We start from the raw sequence: 22,599 nt of genomic DNA on the forward strand, positions 1-22,599 counted from the left end.
GGCTACTACCCCGTACTTTGTGCTCCTTTAGAAAACAAGCAGGAGGCCAATTGAGTTTCATGCATTGATCAGAGTGATGCAATATCTAGTGGACGTGCAACAAATGCCAACAGACAGATTACCACACAGAGCATGGACAGCAAGTATGAAACTTCAAAAGAACCATAAAAGTCATATGTACAGGATGGGGAACAGACATAAGGAAATGGTTCAGCAAATGGAAAGTGGAACCATACTTGACTATGCCACCTGAAAAGGTCAAACTACAGGAATTCCAGTTGTCCTCACTATGCACCCTACAGGCTCAATGGCTGACAGTAGAAAGGAAGACCAAGTTAGAATACTACCAAGATCAAATAAATCCTCTATGCTGGTCATCATTCATGAAATCAGATGCCTCTGCTCAACCATACATCAGCACTCCCATCCCTCTTCTCTATAACAGGAATATTGCCAGATTCCGCACACGGTCACATACCTTGGCCATAGAGAAAGGAGCTTGGCTGAATTTGCCACGACATGCCAGAGTTTGCAGATTTTGTGATTCACAGACAGTCGAGACAAAGACACATGTAGCCCTACAGTGCCCCAGATATGCACATATCAGGGATGATTACCAGCAGATACTAGTAGACACCACACAGCTCTCATCAGTTCGCTCCACTGCCTCTCCGGCAGCGTTGGGGTCTTTTGTCACTTAGGTCCCATGGGTCATTTTTTGCCCCCCGAGGACGATAATAAATTATACTTCTACTTCTACCTCTCTCTCTCTCTCTCTCTCATTCGAGCGGATCTGCTCCAGCTCCACACCTGGCGGACATGGTTTCTTCACTCCGAGCTTCCTGTGAAGCTTGACTTCTACCGTCGACACTGCCTCCAGATCTCACAGGAGGGCTTCATCACACCTCCGGGTTACACACAGCTTCATCTACCACATGCACTCCGGATCTCCCTCGGTCAGTTTAGGGTCTCGTCACACCGATTACGGATCGAGAGCGGACGCGCAGAGGGTATCCCACGAGAGGACCGCCTTTGCCCACTTTGCGACTTGCAGGAGATCGAGTCGGAGGAGCACTTTGCTTTCAGATGTCCTATCTATTATGCCATTCGAGGCCGATACCACTGCCTCTTCCGCAACGGATTCGGCTCCCTCCCACACATGCTGCAGTTCCCGGATCAGCGATGCCTAGCCGCTTTCTTACATGAGATGACTCGCCACCGAGATACCTCTCTCCGAGCACGGCGACACGAGCAGCACACACAGCGTGAGGACACCCAACGGCCTATCACTGACTTCTTTCAGTCACAGGATACCTCTTCTCAGTCTAGCCGACGACGCGGACATGAGCGAGAGCCAGAGCCACAACAGCTGCGTCAGCGGACAGACTCACACATCCAGGTCCATGACATCTCGTCTCTGCTCTCTGCCCGCCCCAACGGGGTTACCGTTGCCCTCATCCACAGGGCCACCCGCCGCCCCCGACGACCGAGCTTGACTCGGCCGCGTGACGTCAGAGGCCAATCATCTATCGCAGGGTTTTTTCCGACCTCCCATTTGACGGCTCCTCTATGATTGGTCTCTGACGATCACCACCTACACTTTCTCCCCCCTCTGCCCCATTTTTGGTGCCCCCCCCTTCTTCTTTGTATCATCTGGAGGTAGACACATATTTTTTGTATCAGGACTAGACACACAGTCCTTCATAACCTCTTTTTTGTAGAAACGGTTGGTTGGCCCGTTTTGAGACCACCACCGTTATGCTCATTGTATCAGTTCTCTTTAGTCTCATAGACCTTCACGGTCTCTCGAAGACTTTAATAAACTTTCTTTCTCTCTCTCTCTCTCTCTCTCTCTCTCTCTCTCTCTCTCTACCACTACCTCTTCAGAGACAGCTCCGGGCTCCTTTCCAGATTCCTCGCCTACCGAGATCAGAGATGCCTCGCAGCCTTCATTCACGAGGGGGGCCGACACAGAGAGCACTTACTCAGGCGACGGGGCTTGGCCACATCATCAGACACCTCTTAGAGCAAGATCATAGAGTTCTTCCCATCGAGTGACATTGATCATCCAATCTCTAGCCGCAGACATGACAGAGACCCCAACCCGACGATCGCAGCATGACACACGAGACATCAAGGGGACACATAGATCACTCAAGGGGACCTCCCGTCATTGTTTAGACCCGAGATACGTCCCACGAGAATCACGGTGGCTCTGGTCTTGCATCGAGCCTCGTCCAGGAGACCGAGACGCACAGCACCCCTTGACGGGCCCCAGCGTCCCATCATTGGCTATGCACTGGCCAGGGCGACATGACATACGGAGGATTCCGCTCCGCTCCAGTCCTTTTCTTTTCATTGTTACATCCAGATGTATTTGATTATGTATGATCAGACTTAGGATTCAGCATGGGTGATGATGCTCGTTTCAATAGCTCCACCCTTACTGTGATTTGTATCAGGTTTTCTTTTAGTCTCATTGACCCATCGGTCTTCCGAAGACTCTAATAAAATTTCTTTCTTTCTTTCTTTTCTTTCTTTCTCTCCCCCCCCCCCCCCAATCAGCTGAGGATTGAAGCAGGGAGAGAGTTGCAGGCATACCCAGAGAGCAGCAGACTTGTATGCTATGCACGATGGGTCAGGTCGAGACCAAGGAGCACTTTCTTTGTATGTGTCCTGCCTACTATGAGATCCGAGGGCGCTACCATTGCCTTTTTCAGGAGGGACATGGGTTTGGCCCACTCTCACGACTGGTCCACTTCCAATATCAGGTATGTATTGGGCTCTACCTGATGGAGATGCGGAGACCCAGAGAGACACTACTACGACAGATCAGAGAGCAGCAGGATGCGACCACCACGTCACAGGACACTGAGGTGGATGGAGCACAGAGGCAGGTCACCGACTTCTATGCATTTGAGTCAGCTCCAGGGCACTCGGGAGTAGAGGAGAAGGAACTAGCTAACATGAGAGATAGATGGGTCACTAGAGGGAGCCGACACGACACCACTATTGGACGAGGGACACGGGGATCTCACAAGCAATAGGAGACCAGAGCACACAGATTGAGGCTATCTCACCTCTCCTCAGAGGCGACCGACAGAGACATGGCATTACACTTGACATAGCCCATCAGATCCAGAGATCGAGGAGACCACGCCCCCCACCATAGCACCAGACAGCTCGATAGATGCAGATACGTGAGCTCTTTGCGTCACACCACAGAGCTATCACGAAGCCTAAATACATGGAGCCAAATCATGTTCTTGGAGCATTAGCCCTAAGCGCCTGACATTCCTCACTCATGTTACACACTATTTGGCTTTTCTGGCCTGACTTGATATGATGTACTACATTAGTATTTCAGTTTATGTGTTTTCTAGTACTCAGTGAAGGCCAATGGACGAGGAGCCATCGTACAAATATTTGGGTCTATAATTGACAACAGTTATAAATGAAACACGTGCGTGGAGAAATGAGTTATGGGTGGCTTGAAAGGCCCTATATGTAGTGGAGGAAGCTCAAAGCAATAGATTCCAACAACCCATACAAAATTATGAAAGTACAACATAAATATGAAACCCTAGACCTAACCATCTTGACGTGGTTGGGCGACGTAGCAACTAAATCCAAGAGACCTCACCAATGCGTGGAGCATATGTGGTTGAGATGCTTCACTGAATACATAATAAAAATATAACCAATGCCTAGTGAGATACGGGACAATAAAGTACACACAATCCCATACATTATTACAACCATGAGGATTATGTGGTACAAACTTCCCTTTAAATTTGACAAGGTTGTCATGATCAAAAAGTAACCAAAAATACACTTAATCCTGAGATGCTGTAGCAGAGGCATGAATCCCCCTCTTCAGGATTAAGTTGTCATGAAGATCCAAAAGATGAAGACACTTGGCAATTTTGTCCTTGGTGAGTGTTATCACAACCAATCTCAATGGGAATTGCCTGTGCTAGGCCAAGATTTGCACATAGCCGTCAAAGACATAATGCTTCACATACTGCTTGTGTAGCAGCCATATATTCAGCTTCTATGGAAGATAAAGCAACAAAGGGATGCTTCTTACGGATCCAACTTATTGTCCCATTGCCCAATGAAAAGGCATATCTTGTGGTGCTCCTCTAATCATGATTCCCTGCCCAATCACTGTCAGAATTGCCTTGGAAGGCGAAGCTGATCTACATGTCCAAAGCCAATGGAGGGTATGCTTCAAATAGCATAGAGCCTCCCCCTGGCAGCCCTTTACATAGGCTACCTAGGGGAGGCTCTATGGAGCAAGCAAGGGGCCGATCAGCAGGTCAGCCTGCTAGTCCTGGACCGCGACCAGCAAAGTCGGCCAGTGGCAGCCCTTCCAGTCCCTTATTAAAGGGGCTCCTTGCCTCCATCGTTTGGTATCCACCACAGCACCACTGAAGCCCTCAAGCAGGCAGTGCGGAGCAGGAGAAGACTAGCAGTACAGTTCCAGATTCATAGCCAGCCCTTGCTGAATATTTTGTGCTCACCTTGAGCTAGTTTTTGCCCACTGTTTGGTGGAGAATGCATCTGAGTTCTCTCTCATATTCTCTCTCTTGTATATGCTGGCTATACTCTATCTATAGAGTGAGGTTCTAGTTCGTGGTCTGTATCATTGAGCGAGTGAGACTGAGCTGTTCCTATTCCGCATAAAGGTTGAGAGGTTAGAGTGCTTCTATCCTTCATTTCCAACATGGTATCAGAGCACGGTTCACGCTCTCACATCGAAGGAAGGAGGTCTTCAGGAAAGCAACTCCGATTCACAAGGTTTGCAGAGTTCCATTACATCTACCGCAATGTTGCTTGCTGAGTGAAATCTACAGCAGGCATGTCAAAGTCAGAAGACTCTTCTGCCACTACTCTTCATACTCCTACCGCCAGTCATGTACCCTCTCATACCATCCCTAACTTTGGAGAGTCTAGGAAGCTGGATGGGAAAATTACCCCATCTGGAAGGTAAAGATCCAGAGTCACCTTCTAGCATGAGCTGTGGAAGCGCACAATGAGAATCGACGCAAGGCCGGAGGATTGTTGTAGATAACGAGGGCAGGATTCTGATGCCAGCAGTCGACAAAGATGAGCTCGAAGCATGGGAGGATAGAGATGCTCGAGCCCTGACTCTAGTCATAGGGATGACGGCGGACTCTATGATTCCTCATATCCAAACATAGTGGAGGTGTGGGCCACTCTGAAGGACTTGTATGAGACGGATAACATCTCTCATATACTGACTCTACAACACCAGCTCTTCAATTTGGGCATGGACGAAGGAGAGTCTGTACATGACCACTTGACGAAAGTCAAAGTGGTAAGGGACCAACTGGCATTGATTGGTCAGAAGGTGGACACCTATCAGCTACCACTGCTGACACTCAGGAGTTTGATTGGTCAGAAGGTGGACACCTATCAGCTAACACTGCTGACACTCAAGAGTTTGCCACACAGCTTCAAGGGATTGGTCGCCACTATGACAAGAGGACAAAGGACCAAGCCTCTAGAATTTGAAAAGCTTGGGCCCTTGCTATTACAGAATGAAACCTGAGAGAAGTTATACAACAAGGACAATGATAAAGAACTTATGGCAAAAGACAAGCCAGTAAGGGCAAGTCCCAGGACCCCAAACGCAAGGCTAATGACTCAAAGCAAAAAAAGAAGGTAAAAGGTCATAGGTACCAAGTGGGTGTAGAAGCTAAAGTTCCAAGTTTGATGGGACCTATGACCATGCTAGGAAGATCTCTTAGGTCAAGAAGCTACTCATGGAGGAGTTTGAGATGATTGATTTGGGATCTCTCCATTACTTCCTTGGGATCGAGGTCAGGCCAGCATCTTCATCTCGCAGGAGGAATACTGTCAAGAGATACTAAAGGGGTTCGAGATGATGGACTGCAAGGATGTTGTGACACCGATGGAGGTCAGGCAGAAGTTGAGCATACATGACTCTTCAGATCTGGTAAATGCCAAGAGGGTATCGACGGTTGGTGGGCATTCTGCTTTATCTAACCAACACCAGGCCAGACATCTCCTTTGCCGTTGGGCTGTTGTGTTAGTTCTCTGCGAAACCAAGGGAGAATCACTGGAAGGCAGGTCTACGAGTGCTGAGGTATCAGAAGGGTACTTGCACATATGGGATTACATACACCACAGGGATTGAGTTAGGTGGATTCTGTGACTCAGATTGGGCAGGTGATAGTGACACCAGGCATCCAACTTCACGGTACTCTTGTGCTTGCATCAGGTGCCATTTCATGAATGAGCAAGAAACAACCCTCAATCACCCTTTATTCTACAGAGAGTACCGACTTGGATGCATTATAGCATGTGAGATGCTGTGGCTTAGGTGGACACTTGAGGATATGGACGTGCTTCAGAAGGAGTCAATGGTGGTCATGTGCGACAACCAGGGTTGCATAGCCATTATGAAGAACCCAGTGTTTCATGCATGGACAAAACACATCAAAGTCCATTACCACTTTGTACGAGAGCTCATCATCAGCGACATTCTGGAGCTAATGTACTGTCCGACCGCCAACAACCCTTCCGACATTTTCACGAAGGCTCTCCCATGGGAGCAAATGGAGCACCTCATTCAATGCATGGGGATCAGCCCACAGTTGTGTCATTGAGAGGGGATGTTAGAAATCAATGCACCCATTTGTGTGAGCCCCCACTTTGTGGGGACAAAGGGGCATATGATTGTGAGGGGGAGGGAACACAGCAGCAAAACAAGGCTCGAGGGAGGCTATTCCATGCAGGGCAGTAGGCCAAAATGAACCCCCTGGGAGCCCTTCATATAGTCTTCCCAGGGGAGGCTCTATGGAGCCAGGAAGGTTGGCCTGCTAACCCTGGACCAACCAGCAAGTTGGCCAGTGGCAGCCCTTCCAGCCCGCAGCAAAAGGGGCTCCTTGCCTCCATCATTTGGCATCAGCCACAGCACCACTGAAGCCCTTAAGCAGGCAGCGTGGAGCAGGAGAAGACTAGCAGTAGAGTTCCAGATTCTTAGCCATCCCTTGCTGGATATTTTGTGCTCACCTTGAGCTAGCTTTTGCCCACTATTTGGTGGAGGAATACATCTGAGTTCTTTCTCATATATTCTCTCTTGTATATGCTGTCTATACTCTATCTCTTGAGTGAGGTTCTAGTGTGTGGTCTGTATCATTGAGTGAGTGAGACTGAGCTATTCCTATTCTGCATACAGCTGTACACTTCTTGTGTTCTTGATCCTGAAAGAGGCATCAATCTTTGTGTACCAAGACCATGGAGCATCTTCCAAACAGTATAGGACTTTTTGAGTTAACATAATTTGGTCTCCTGACCTTTCACCAGCTAGTTACTGCATGTAGGCCTCCTCCTCACGGTCACCATTTAGAAATGCTGATTTTACATCCATTGGCTACATAGGCCAGTGGCATCGAGCTGCCAGCAAGGCAAAGAGTAGAAAAAGTGTTTATTGACTCTCCCTCCCATCTCAATTCAAAAGGACTCCCGTGCATGAAAGGCATCCTCAGCTCTCTGATCCAAAGGGGAACGATCTCTTTTAGCAGACTTCCCTTTTGATCTATCTAGACTTGGTCTAGTGAAATGATCTTCCATTCTTCCTTATTACATACAAATCTTGTAGAGACAAAGAGAGGCTAAACTCAGCAGCCGATTTGATGATGCTTCAACTTTAGTCTCCCATACAAAGACACACAACATCAGCTCTTTCATGCCAGCCTATTTGTGGAAACTGGCCTTGCTTTTTATCAAGGCTGCACTTGCAGGAAGTTTCAGGATTACTCATGCTAGAGACTTTAATCTTGGAAGGAATATCCTAATTCTATTAATCAAAGGAATAAATCTATTATTTCTATAATAGTAAACAATTCATGTATGATGAAAAATTATTTTTATGCATACATTCTCATTGCAACATGAACACTACATACATCATGATAATCGTGTGAAACAATACTGAAGGTAAGTGCATGTATTAGATGATACAAACAAATGGACTTTTATACTTTGACTTAGAGCCTGTGTTAACAAATGGAGCTTTATCAGTTTTCTGTCAGTAGCTCATGGTCAAGTGTTTGCAAAGAATTTACATGTTGTAGTTATTTACAAAATGCATACCACATCTAAAAAGACATTAGCAAAATCGCCTCTCCTTTCAAATGCAGCCATGCTAATGAAAGATCTTGACAGATATGCCTCAAATCAATTAGGAAGAAAACTTACAAAGCCCATAAATTGGATGAAGGCCAGCCAGCTTTGCATAAGACATTCCCTGTTTCATGTAGCAATTAAACTTTAGAAATGCAATTTTTTTGTTTGAAGCAATCAATGATAAAGCACATTGACCTTTGCTACTCTTTGAATGCAACACAAATTAACACTTTAGCTTTGCTGATCCAATGAATATGGTTGATGGGATACTTGATCAATGGTTAATTTGATACTGTGAAGTGTGTTTCATTCCAGATTGCATAAAGAAATAGTCAGCTTAGAGTGGTAGATATTCAAACAGGAAACGGTGTGTTACATCACGACAAATCAAACAGGGGATGGCAGAGCAAAACCTAGTCCCAAATCCCAAATATACAGCATGAGGAGAGGTGAAAGCCCCTACATAACATGGTAGGTTGCAAAATAGACATCATTCAAGTGTTTCAATTCTGAGCAATATCCCAAAAAATCCTACAAGGAAGGGGGAAATGCCAAAGCAAGCCATACTCCACGAATTGGAAGAAAATGATGTGATTCCTTACTTTAGAGGATGTTATGTCAATGTTTGGACATGATGAGGCTAATGTTATGGAGATCATGTAAACTCTGGACAATTGGGACGTGTAGTATCCTTGGTACATTTAGGGGTCGTTCTAGTGTTAAGACACTTAAGACACCCTATGCCTATAAAAGAGTGAGCTTAGGCTCATTTGGGTCATTCTTGGGAGTGGAGCTCTCAAGAATACCCAATTAGGTTAGAGCCAACCTAAGCATGACTCCTTAATGACATCTATGCATAGATGAGGCTGTGTGGTATGGGACACATAGCCTCTCGCTCAAGGATAATCCTGAGGGACCTATGGTTAGATGATGACGTACTAGCCTAATCCAATAGTATCCAGAGTGTTTGAATACTAACCTATGGATGTTTTGAAAATGCACGATGGAGTCGGTCTTAGAACCTCCAAGTGTCTAACCTTGTGGGGGTGTTTCATTTGCTATTAGGGCACCTCATCCTTGATGTATGCGTCTGTTTGCTTAGATGCTACAAGCGCTTGAGAATACTCACAATCTAGGAAGAGCCATCTCTTATTGAGAAGTATGTGATGGAAAAAGAGACCATGCTAAATTTCAATTCACAACGGATCAATTTTTTGTGTTTTACATGGTTGCTTGTTGTTTGAGTTTGAGCTAACACCAAACACCTGCAACGGTCAATTCGATGCTTTGGAGAGCAATTGTGATGGTTTTTGGTACTCGTATGGGAGTGGATGATCTGAAACCTGACAATTGAATTGTGCTGGTTTGGTATCAATGTTTGAGCAAACCAGATAGATCTGTCAGAATTATTATTATATTCTAGGCAGTGGCCAATGTAATGTAATAAGTGAGTTAGGGGCAATTTTCCCTCTTAGAAGTTTTTCCCCCTAACTACGGTCTAATCTCTAACTACGCTTAGTGATCAGATAGGGTTTTGTCACTTAGACAAAACCCTCATCTCTTTCATTGTACTTCACTTTAGTTCAGTTTACTTTAGGGAGTGAACTACGTTCAGCTCACTCTCTCCATTTTGCTCACTCTTGCTCTTGCTTCCATTCTTTCTCACATTTGGTATTAGAGCATTTCCTTCCCGGACCTACTCCCTGCTCCTTACTCCCAACTTCCGCACTTCAACTCCCGCGCCATTTGCCCGTACAACTTCATCGCAACCTGCAGCCTCCATTCCATATAGTCCCGTACGACTATATGGATCCCATACCAGCTGCTTGCTCCCGTCCATACGCGTCTATCCATACACAGGCACATATCACCGTCCATACAAGCCATACGGCGCCCTACAAGCCATACTTGCCCGTACTGATGCATTTTCGCCGTCCGTACTGTTAGAGTACCTGTAGCTGGCCATACATCTGCGTCTCGTACTCCATACTTCTGTACTGCAGGTGGTCGCCATCAGCCTCCGTGCAACGCCGTACGACATACGTACAACGTACGGACTATCAGTCTGTATTGTCATGCATTCTGTACTTGCTGCTTCCGTACATTCTGTCGTACATTCATCCGTACAATGTACGGATTTCGTATAGTGACCGTACACTGATAGTTCCGTACTGACAGCTCGTTGCAAGCTGCAGGTATCTGTACATTACCGTTGCCGGGCCTTCTGTGCAGGTTTCATTCCTGCAGATCTTAAAGAAATTTAGGGCTTTTGCAATTACACTGCAATTTTGCAATGAAGATTGGGGCTTTTGTAGGCAGAGTGCAATTTGTGCAACATTTGGGGCTTTCATATCATTTGCCCTCTTGTGTATGCAATTTCCCGCAAGAAATTGGGGCTTTTGCATTTGGGTTGCAATTTTGGAGGTAAAAGAGCATTTTGGAAGTTTGCAAGCATTTTTGGACTCAATACGAGTCAATTTGCAGACTTTTGCCACTTTTTGCAGATTCTATTTGCAGATTTTTGGGCATTCAGCAGAGCATTGAGGTGCATTCGAGCCTTGGATAGGCTGTGACAGTGTTTGTCATTGTGGGCAAATTTTCTTTGCAGGTTCTACTTGTGCATTTGACATCCCAGAAAGGGATTTTACTTGGTCAGTTTGCAGTGTTTTTCGAGTTTATCTGGCAAAAATGGCTCAGAACAACCCCAATGAGGTGTTCGGAGTCCTCGCACAGGAGGATAAGTTGGATGGCACCAACTACTCCTTGTGGAGTTTCATGGTTCGCAACATCTTGGTTGGCAGACATCTTTGGGATTATGTCAATGGAGATGAAGCATGACCAGATACAGTGGCTACACCTGTCACTCCTACAGCTGGAGGCAGGGGTAGAGGTCAAAATGCAGCACAAGTAGTTGGAGCTGCCGCTCCAGGAGCTCCCACAGCAAAGCAGAAAAGATGGGACTCTAGAGATGCACAAGCTCTTTCAGTGATTTCTCTCTGTGTCAGGTGGTTCATTATACCTCACATTCGGTCATGCAAGACATCAAAGGCAGCTTGGGAGATACTAGAGAGTATGTTTGCAGCAAGAAATGATGTCAGAGTTTCCTTTCTGAAGCAAGAGCTTTCCCATACACATATGGATGAGGGATATTCCATGAATTCTCACCTCACAAAACTTCAGGACTTGAGGGAACAATTGCTAAATATTGATGAAGTCATTCCGGATTCAGAGATGATTACCACCACTCTGAATTCTCTTCCTGAGTCCTATCTCAGTTTCCACACCTCACTGAATTTGTCATTGAGGAGGGGCAGCAATCCTCTCTCTTTTCACGAGTTGGTAGGAATTCTGTTATAGGAGGAGCAGACACGCAGAAATATGGCAACCTGGGCTGGCGAGCATACCATGCTTTCCAAGTTCAAGCCCAAGGGAAAAGGGCAGCAAAAGCAACATGCCAATCAGCCCGCACATTAGCATAAAGCTGATTCAGGACAGCCCTCTTATAAGGCTAAGGGTGATGTAGATAAGCAGAAAAAGAAGGGCATTTGTCACTATTGTAAGAAGGCCATTATATTGGAGAAAGCAAGAAGCGCATAGCTAAAGAGAAGAAAAGGGATTCAGGTATGGCTGTGTCAGATGCATCAGCTCCTCATTCTCATGATGGGGGAGATGTTGCAACCAACTTTGTGGAAGAGCACTATGCCTTTCTGACTTGCACTTCAAATTTTTCAATGGGTAGTTCAGATGTTACAGCCACTAATGATGATGATCCTTATGCTTTCTTGACTTGCAGTTATGATCCTTCAAAGGATGCATGCTCTCTCAGTGCCAATGAGACACTGAATACTTGGTATTTTGACAGTGGTGCTTCAAAGCACATCACTTCCAAGAAGAGTCTTTTTGTATCTCTCTATCCTCCACCTACCAAAAAGAAGATGACTTGATTCTTCTTATTCAGTGTGTGGAGTGGAAGACATTATTCTCACATCCACTGATGGCACAGATTTTGGAATTTCATATGTTCTCTATGAGCCAGGCATAAAGAAGAATTTGTTTTCAGTGTCCTCTCTTAATAGAGGAGGATTTCAGGTTGTATTTGATGATGATAAGTGCATAGTCAGAGACAAAGAGAATGACTATGCTTTGATTTGTCTGGCACTTTGTATCGGGGTCTTTTTCAGCTTGATATATATGAAAAAAGATCCGATCTTCCATTATCAATGAGCACTCCCACTGCTGCGATGCAGAATGCGGAGTTATGGCATGCTAGGTATGGGCACATGAGCTATGGCAGCTTAATGACACTTCAGAGGCCTCCTTTAGAGTCACCTCCTCCTCATGCATGTGGAGGTTGCATCCTTGGCAAGATGCATAGACTTCCTTTCAAGAAGGATGGTGCAGTGAAAGCTACAGGGAAATTACGGCTTGTTCACAGTGATGTCTGTGGTCCCATGAGGACACCTGCTTTTGGGGGTTATCTTTATTTTGTTACGTTCATAGATTACTTCACCAACTACACTTGGGTCTATGGTCTCAAGGCAAAATCAGAAGTGTTTATGCATTTCAAACACTTTGTGGCTATGGTTGATGAGACAAGACTCAAGGTGCAGACACTTCGCACAGATCGAGGGGGAGAGTATATGTCTCATGAATTTGAGGCATTTTTTAAGGAGAAAGGTATCTCCCATCAACTTACAGTGAGGCTTACAACTCAACAGAATGGCACAGCTAAGCGGAAGAATCGCACTTCTATGGAGATGGATAGATGCATGCTTACAAGTAAGAAGTTGCCTCACAGGTTTTGGCTTCAAGGCCTCATGTGTGCAAACTATATTTTGAATCAGGCTCCCACAAAGGCTTTAAAGACAATCACTCCCTATGAGGCATGACATGGGAGAGAGCCTTCAGTGGACCATTTCAGATTTACTGGTTGTGTTGCATATATATGCCCACGTGCCTGTGGAGTTTCGACACAAGTTGTCAGATAAGGCACTTAAATGCATTTTTGTGGGGTGTAGTTCACAAAGCAAAGGCTATCGTCTCTACAATCCTGCTTCACGCAAGATTTTTGTTGGTAGAGATGTTATATTCTCTGAAAATTCAGCACATACACATGCTGAATTTCAAATTCCAGCTTCTTCAAATGATGTGTTTGAGGGGATGCTTCCTATAGCATTTGGTTCTCCAACTAAGGTTCATGCTGAAAATCAGAATTTTCAGTAACCTTCTCCTTATCCACATGTCCCAATTCAGCCACCAGCTGATTTTGTACCTCCACAGGGTGTGGATGAAGTTGTCAGGCAAGAGATTCAAGAGATACACGCAGCCAAAACAGTCCCGAATTGGTTGCTTCAGACTCTCAGGGAGAGTAGGCTTGAGGCCGCATTGCCAGGCAGGACTACAGTAAGGCACGCGGGGGGGTTCTTTCAGTTGAGACAGCTTATGCACGGACTCTTCTCAATGAAGAGGAGCCTGACTCTTTTGAAGAAGCAAAGGATAATGTGCATTGGATGCAAGCCATGCACAATGAGTTGCAGTCCATAGAAAAAAATCAGACTTGAGATGTTGTGGATTTGCCACCAGGTAAACATGCCATTGGTACCAAGTGGGTTTTCAACATAAAAAGGAAGCCAGATGGGTCTATTGACAGGTGCAAAGCAAGGCTGGTTGCCAAAGGCTATGCACAAAAGAAGGGCATAGATTATGAGGAGACTTTTGCTACTACATCCCGGATGACCACCATACGGTCAGTTATTGCAATATTGCAATGGCTGCAAATTTTGTGTGGAATGTCCATCAATTGAACATAAAAAAAGCTTTCCTTAATGGGGACTTGCAGGAAGAGGTTTATGTCAAGCAACCTCATGGATTTGAACTTTCTGGCAATGCACTTCAGGTTAGCAAGCTTAACAAAGCTTTATATGGGCTGAAACAAGCCCCACGTGCATGGTATGCCAAGATAGATGTATTCCTGGCAAGTAAAGGATTACACAATAGTCCCACGAAAAGCACCCTATACATCAAGAAGGATGGGGGGGATATTTTGGTCATCATTCTTTATGTAGATGACATGCTGCTCACAGGGTCAAATGAGGATATAATTGCATATTTCAAAGCTAAGTTGAAAGCTGAATTTGACATGACAGATTTGGGCATGTTAAATTTTTATTTGGGGATCCAGAAGATGATACCAGTGGTAATTGTTTCTTTTTGGGCAAAGCTTGCATTTCTTGGCTGAGCAAGAAGCAATCTACAGTGGCTACTTCCTCATGTGAAGCTGAGTACAGGGCAGCTTTCACAGCGACAGTTGAGTGTGTTTGGCTGCGACGTTTGTTCGCTGATCTTCGTCTCTTATTGGAGGGTCCTTCTCCAATTCTCACTGATAGTCAAAGTGCTATAGCAGTGGCAAAGAACCATGTGTTTCATGCTCGCACGAAGCACATTGAGGGTCATTATCATTATGTCAGAGAGAAGTTGCATGCAGGGGAGATCAGTATGATCTATGTGTCAACACATGACAATGTTGCAGACGTCTTCACCAAAGCACTTCCACGTGAGAAGTCATTTCGCAGTGCCCTAAATTTATCTCCTTTTGGTGATTGATCACTACCTTGTACACCACATTGGCACTGCAGGGGGGTGTTAGAATTATTATTATATTCTAGGCAGTGGCCAATGTAATGTAATAAGTGAGTTAGGGGCACTTTTCCCTCTTAGAGGTTTTTCCTCCTAACCACGGTCTATCTCTAACTATGGTTAGTGATTAGATAGGGTTTTGTCACTTAAACAAAACCCTCATCTCTTTCATTGTACTTCACTTCAGTTCATTACACTTTGGGGAGTGAACTACATTCAGCTCACTATCTCCATTTTGCTCACTCTTGCTCTTGCTTCCATTCTTTCTCACAAGATCTTGTACGAAGGTGACTAATTCAAATGAGAGAGAAGCATGGACGCAATTGACGATGGAGGCTCTTGAAGTCCTAGTTGAGCATGGAAGCAATTGACGATGCATGCTCTTTAAGTTCTAGTTGAGCATGAAGCTCCTAGATGGGTGGAGTAGCTGAATCATCTACCAATTGCATGAGCTAGAAGTGTCATTTGCATGCAACTGCATGAGTGTGGATGCAGCTGTGCGCTAGGTAGCCAGAGAGTGAATGCGGACTGCATGCACCCACATGCATGGTCAAAGCAAGCTGCATGTACTTGCATGCAATTACCATGCATTGCCAAAATACCAATTTAGGCTGATTGTTGTCCCATCAAGCCACATGGCAAAGCATGCAATGCAAGCACCAAATGTTCGGTGTTGGCATGCTTGCATGCAGCCGCCTCACATCAGTACCTCTCTGACACACATATACCCTTGTGGGGGCCACATTGCATTGAAGAGAGCCAGCCAGCCTTGATGGTGATTGATGGTGATTGACTCGATGATGATGATGATGATGACGACGACGACGACAACGATGATGCCATTACTGATGATATGACTATGTACTACTTAGCACTTAGCATTCAACATGGGTGATGTTGCTCGTTTAGTAACTCCACCCTTTCTGCTTGTTGTATCAGTTTTCTATCAGTCTTATAGACCCATCGGTCTTCCGAAGACTTTAATAAACTTTCTTTCTTTCTTTCTTTCTTTCTTTCACCTTTGCTTTAGTTCGCTGATTAGTATAGCACTCAAGAAGGGCCCTAGCGAGCTCTTTGCCTCACCCCACTGGCTTGTATGAGTTACTCTTTAGGCTCACAAAGCCTCCAAAAGACGTAAATATTTCTTTCTTTCTTTCTTTCTCTTTCTCTTATATGTTACTCAATATACATTTGTTCTCGGTAGTATGCCATGTGATATTGATTGCTTCCTTGCTGTCCTTTGCATGCTGTATTTCAGGCAGCCAACAAAGAATCAATACGGATACTAATCTGGCAACGTAACTCCTCAATATGAACCTACACCTGGTCCTTTTGCACCACATGTACAAATGGTGTACATAGATGCACAAGTCTTGCAATTCTTGTTTTAACATATGCTATGGGTACAAAAAAGGCTACCAACCTTTTTCCAAAGATCTATATGGGGGAGAGAACGGAAATGTTTGTTCTTAGTTGAGTCGATGGGAGGCACATTTTGCCATAACAAATTATCATTACCGTATAGCTTCTACTGATATACATTTGGGGTAAGGTTTTCTTCAAGTGGCAAGATTCAAAGGAAATATCCTCCACGTTGAAGACCTAGATGGAATTGCAGGCAGGCAGGACCAATGTCGGATCTATAGGGGTCTTTGGGCATTTCACTAGAGATTGCCCAAAGAAGAAGAAAGGACATAAGAAATTCCGTGGTGCAGTTCCTTCTCGTACTCCTCAAAGTATACCTTCCGCTCCACCTCGTCACCCAACAATTGTGGTTCAGTACCTCCTGAAGGCCCTCAGTGGGTTTCTGATTAGGATCCATGCTACTTCTCTACCTGTAGATTAAGAGGGACCCTCACTCATTCCGGAACCAGCCACGGTCGGACCTTCAAACAATCCTGTCCTGGTTGCTGCTAGTGATTTCGATGTTCCTTCTCAAGCTGGGACCAGTGCTATACCTGAGGCTAACCAGCTCAAGATCTTACTGCTTCAAACGTGGCCCCGATTGATGCTGCCCAGATTGCAGCTCCCCACCTTAACCTGATCATAGCCTCAGCAGATCTTCATGGTCATGCTTCCTCACAATAGCCCCATTCTTCGTCAGCATCCCCCCTCGTTGACTAAAGGAAGGGGTTGGTGCATAATGACTCTCCAGTTTCGACTGCACGGATTCTATGGACCCCAACGCCAAGATTGATTTTCAGGAACTCTTTTTCGGCCCTGGTAAATCTATCGGACTTTCCTTTGAGAGGCAGTGATTGGTATTCCCTTTGATCCAGGGTGGCCTCTTTCTTAGGTGGACAAGTTCTTTCTCCCATGGATTTTCCTCCACTTGGATCCCTCCCTCGCTCTTCCAGCAGGAGGCCTTCTCGGTGGAGGGGTCCATTTCCACCACTAGGTCTAGTAAGGGTACATGTGGGAATCAGCCCATAGGAAAGAGACAAGGAGAGACAACGGCATACGAGGTTCAAGAGGGGTGGCAATCCTTTTCAAGTCACACTTGAGGCCCTATATATCTGTCATGAGGAAAGAGGAACATGCACTACACATGTGGATACAAATTCAACCACTTGGTGCACACCCGATTTTCCTTGCAGTATGCTACTTCCCTCCATATACATCATCATACACACATGAGGTTGCCACAGAGGGTCATAGCCAATCGAAACGATATTTGATGATATCCTGGACTTCTCCAGACAAGGGGAAATCTTACTTTTGGGTGACTTCAATACACTTACGGGGGATAGACACGGGGGCCTACTTGACTTTGAGACTGATCACCTTAGAGTGCCAGAAATGGATCCGAGAGACCTTGGAATTGCAAGAAGCTCAAATGATGCGCCAAATGTCACTGCGTATGGCCGCCATCTATTGGATATGGGAGCAATTTACAATCTTATATATACAACGGTCAGTTCACAATCTTATATATACAACGGTCTTCCCAAATGGCCGTTGTCAGGGAGGCTCACCTGCTTCCCACATGGAGGATCGAGCACAGTGGATTACCCTTTGGGATCCCCATCTTTTGTGTTACATATACATGATTTCACCATGCCCACCCCCCAACTAGGTGCTAACCACTCTTATCTGACTTTCAGCGTCTCGGCACCCATGTTGCCTATTAGGCAGGGTCCACCAACCTCCACTCAGGTCCAGGTACATTTTGACCATGCCCTTGACACAGTGTACATGAGTCACCTATCTCGTGGGCTGCTAGACTCTCTTGGAGACTATGCAGACCTCGCCCATGCTTCAGACACTTTAGTATCAGTGGTTCAGGATGCTATAGTCAAATCCTTCCCCACATCCCGATCTACTCACGCTCCCCAACATGGAAGATGCCCCAGAATCCATAGTTCAATGATAAGTGCTGAGAGATGAGATCCCATGTCATACGGGAGCATGCCCTGGGGCATCTTACAAGGACTGAGGAACAATGGATGATGTGTCGAGTGACTCATCAAAAGAGACGAGCTTTTCTCTCACATCGGATGTATGAGGTTATCAAGTCTTTTCGAGGGGGAGATCCCACCTTTGCATGAGGGCTCCTCTCTGAGGGTAAATCACCCATTCCTATCACTGATCCAAGAGTTTGGCACACATATGCGACCTCGCTATATGATGTCCCGATGTAGACACCACCGGACGTCTCTTCCTTACCCAGGCCGGTCATGTCTTCCTTGTTCACTGCACAAAATGTACGGCCTGCTTTATGCCGGCTCCACAATCAGAGAGCCATGGACCATGAGGGGTTGAGGACAGAATACTTTGCACATGCGCATGAGATCTTGGCTCTAATTCTAGCACAGATGTTTAATCACGCAGTTTGTCGTGGATTCCCTTCTTCCTGGAGCACCACTACCACTGTGCCGATACACAAAGCATGAGACCCAATGGATACAAGGAACTACCACACACTCATGATAGGCTACACACTGGCCAAGATATATGGATCCGTGTTAGAGCAAGAGATAAGTTCCTACTATCCTGAGGCACATGGGCAACGAGCACTAAGGCAGGCAATTTCTGGCGACGGCACTCCACCCTAGATCACATTTTTAGATTACGGGCAATCATCCAGGAGGCTAGGTCCAGATCCCAGAAAGTCTATGCTTGCATCGTAGACTTTCAAAAGGCTTTTGACACAATCCCACGAGACCATTTCATACAGAGACTTCAGGAGATGCAGATAGCAGAGGACATGATCTAGAGATGAGCCTATATGAATCTGTCAGAGGGAGGGTAAATGCACCTAGAGGTCTATCAGACTGGGTTGAGAGTACGATTGGGGTGAAGCAAGGAAGCCCACTCTCTCCGACCCTGTTTGGGCTCTACATTGATGAGATCACGACATTCATTGACCGCCTAGGAGGAGAGGGACCCCTACTTGCAAATTTGATGATTCAGATCCTGTTGTATGCAAATGACATAGTACTCATCTCCTCCTCTCCAACAGGCTTACAGCAGCATCTTGAGGCTCTAGAGATATTTTGTAGAGAGAGAAACCTGACGGTTAACCTTGGCAAGACCAAGGTTATGATCTTATACACCTCACGAGCAGTACTCCGGCAACACAGCTTCACTTATTGAGGGGAGCCAGTGGAGACACATACCAAAAACCTATGAAATCATGTACTATCCCCTTCTCAATTACAGCAACCATCTGAACATGAAACCCTAAGGCACTCCATGGAATCCACCCTCGTGCCAGTATCAACAGCCATGCACCTGGTAGATTCCAAGCACTCCATGCTGTCCTTCACCTTCACAAAGGTCTCTGACTGCCCGTCGGCCCACATCTCAATGTCAGACATCTTCATTGTGGCTTCTAGGGTGACATATCGTACCTCAGTAACACATGGAGATGTCACCAAGAACAGTTCTCCGATTGCCACATTAGCTTTGGCTTGTGTCACCCTCTAAATTTGAGTCGGACGACTCCTCCTTGTTTTTCCGATCCGCCTTCTTCTTTCTGCAATCCTTTGCAAAATGGCCTGGCGCGTCACAATAGAAGCACTTCTTCTTTTTGTTTCAAGTGTCCTCATCATCATAGTCATCCTTCTTGGGCTTGCCACCGTTAGGCTTGCCCTTTCCTTTGCCAACGTAATCCTTTGCCAACAATGCCTTGTCATTGTTGTTGTTGTTGTAGAGCTTCTCCCTAGCTTCTTCCTGGAGCAATAATGAACAAAACTCCTCAAAAGTCAGAGATTTGGTCCTCTATCCTGCTGTCACAGTCGTAACGAAGCTTTTGAAACTTTGCGGTAACCTCCTCAGTACCATCAAGGCCAAATGGCATGAGTCTACCTTTTGACCAACTGGTGCTAGTTGATCCCTTACCACCTTGACCTTCGTCAACTGGTCATGTACCGAATCTCCCTCATCCATATCCAAGTTGTAGAGCTAATGCTGAAGAAGCAAGATCCGGGATGTGTTATCTGTCTCATATAGATCCTTCAAAATGGCCCATCCCACTACTGGCGTGTCGGTCATAGGTCGGTCATCTGGATGTGAGGAAGCACAGAGTTCGCCGTAGCTCCTATGATCAATGCCAGGACGTGGGCGTATCTATCTCCCCAAGCTTCGAGCTCCTTTCCATCTACTGGTATGAGTATCTCCCCCTTGTTGTCCACCATATCCTCCGGCTTCGCCTCTCCTCCCATTGTCAGTTTCCACAGCTTTCGAGCCACCAAATGACTCCGGATCTTCACCTCCAGATAGGGTAATTTGTCCCATCTAGTTTCCCAGACTCTCCAAAGTTAGGGATGGTGAAAGAAAGAAATCTCGGGGAGGAGGAAGGGAGAGAAGGGGCTGAAGAGACTTCTGAAATCAACACCTCTACTGCTAAATCACACAGCAAAATCGAGCAAACTCAACCTTCTGTAGACCATAACTCCTTACACAACTAACTGAACCTGAGTCACACTTCTTCTCGCAAGGGTACTATCCTCCAATCGTGGAAGTCGATTCCCAAGAGCCTCTGAATCAGGGTCATCCTTCCGCAAGGTCCCTGCCTTCATGCTCCCACACGTGTGAGCCTCCTACTTGGGCTCTGATACCATGTCAGAAATCGACCAATAGAGGGTATGCACAACGGAAGACTAATAGAATAGCCCAGGAGCTCACACATTGTGTGGGGGTGTGGAATCACAAACTTCTTTAACTTATGTGCATCACATAGATATGCAGAGTAGTAAATAGACAATGATCCAGCCAGATATAGAAACCACCAAAACAATATATTTCCGTCCAAGGCTATGGACACAATACAAAAGAGAGAGATCCAAAGTCCCACCAGAGCGTGGTCCTTGGATCTTACCACAAGGTACTTCTACTATTTGCCGGATATCTCTAGCATTGAGCCCGCGTGCTCTACCTCGAGCATATGTAGACTCTCCGTCCAGATCACAACACCTTGCTGCCCTAGAAGACAGCCAAGGTCCAGCCCTTGAGAGATCAGTCTGCAGCACACCTTATACTCTCCTTTACCTCCAGGATGAGGCCCAAGGGAGTGCCTTCAGGCTGCTCCTGTCTGCTCCTTTGTTTGCTGAGCTGTTGGATGAATTATGAGGCCCAAGGCCTGGTCTAAATAGCCGCCCAGTCAGAGCAGACCCAAACAGGCCGACCAGGCCCCTGACCTGGTCTGCTCTATAAATGCCCCTAAGGGGCTCTCGTTTCTAGGCCTTTGGCCCACACTTCTAGGGCAGATGCCCTCCTATATATGCAGGGTCCAGCCCCCCTTTGTGCAGCCCTGTTCCAGGCCTGATAGGCTGGCTGTGACCAGCCCTATCATCCTTCCAAACACCCGACCAAGATGCTGGCTCCCTTCGCCAACTGTGTCGCCTTCCAGTGCTTGTTGCAGGCCATTAGCCTGCCCACAGCCCTTGCCTATGCTCCACGCCTGTTCTACCAGGTTTTGTGCCTCTGTCAAGCCCTTCTCCAGCCCTGTACAAATCCGTACACCCTGCAGATGTCAGCACCATGTCAGTAGCTCCTTTCTCTCTTTGATCTCTGCCCCCATGGCAGCCATAGTGCTGCCCATGTGGCCTTCTCTCAGAATCTAGGTCCATCCCCCCCATGCTCTCCTCATATGGGGGCTTACATATGGGGAGGTGACCTTTCCAACACTGTAGGCCTGCTTGTGTGCCGTGTTTCCAGCACCTAGGCTGCGCCTAGTGTGGGCCAGTATTGGGGGCCATTCAGTCCACCCCTTGGGCAGGAGACCCGACCTGCTTGGTCAGGTTACTAGGCCCAGTAGCTGACCTGAGGGTAGGGGGTCTACCACCTGCTGGTCGGCCCCCTTATGGCAGGCTGGTCATCCCTTTTCAGCAAACCGACTAGAGGGGAGTGAGGCAGCCCCCCCTTCCACTCTTATATCATCTCATTATATGGAGGTTTTGCCCAGCAGTTGACGGCTTTTTCTTCAGATCCCTTGCAAGCTCTCTCTCTCTCTCTCTCTCTCTCTCTCTCTCTCTCTCCATTTTGCAGTTCAGTCCTTGTGGTCTGTGTGCTCTCTATTTTTGTTCAATTTCCGCTGCACTCTCACATGGTATCAGAGCCAAAAGGTTGGCTGAAGACCTGAGATGTGGAGCCAGCAAACTGCGTGGAGTTTTAGGGCTGCTGTTTGGAGGTGTTTGAACGGGACAGCGAAGGTACCTTAGGCTTCAAGCTTCTTCATCGTCTTCTCCAGACCTTTCCTTTATTTCATCTTCAGCCCCCTTCTCTACTTTCTTTCCCATCCAGCCTCTCTTCACAATTCTGCTCTCTCTCGCTCTAACA

The 22,599-nt window shown here is 46.3% G+C and overlaps 1 protein-coding gene across 2 annotated transcripts in view; it reads right to left on the reverse strand.

Moving 5' to 3' along the window:
• The window catches only part of LOC147893901 (sulfate transporter 4.1, chloroplastic-like), a 253,154-nt gene that overhangs the window by 223,385 nt on the left and 7,170 nt on the right, over positions 1–22,599 (reverse strand). For both annotated transcript variants that reach the window (XR_015542224.1, XM_087385809.1), the window contains exon 2: positions 8,254–8,302. Coding sequence is in view for 1 of the 2 variants with exons in the window: in XM_087385809.1 (XP_087241935.1) it covers positions 8,254–8,302 (49 nt within the window). In the remaining variant the exon portion in view is untranslated. The remainder of the gene's footprint in view (positions 1–8,253; positions 8,303–22,599) is intronic.

Source organism: Dipteris shenzhenensis, chromosome 15, assembly GCF_047967505.1.
Source record: "Dipteris shenzhenensis isolate YYH24624 ecotype China chromosome 15, Dip_SZ_1.0, whole genome shotgun sequence".
In the NCBI taxonomy this organism is placed as follows: Eukaryota; Viridiplantae; Streptophyta; class Polypodiopsida; order Gleicheniales; family Dipteridaceae; genus Dipteris; species Dipteris shenzhenensis.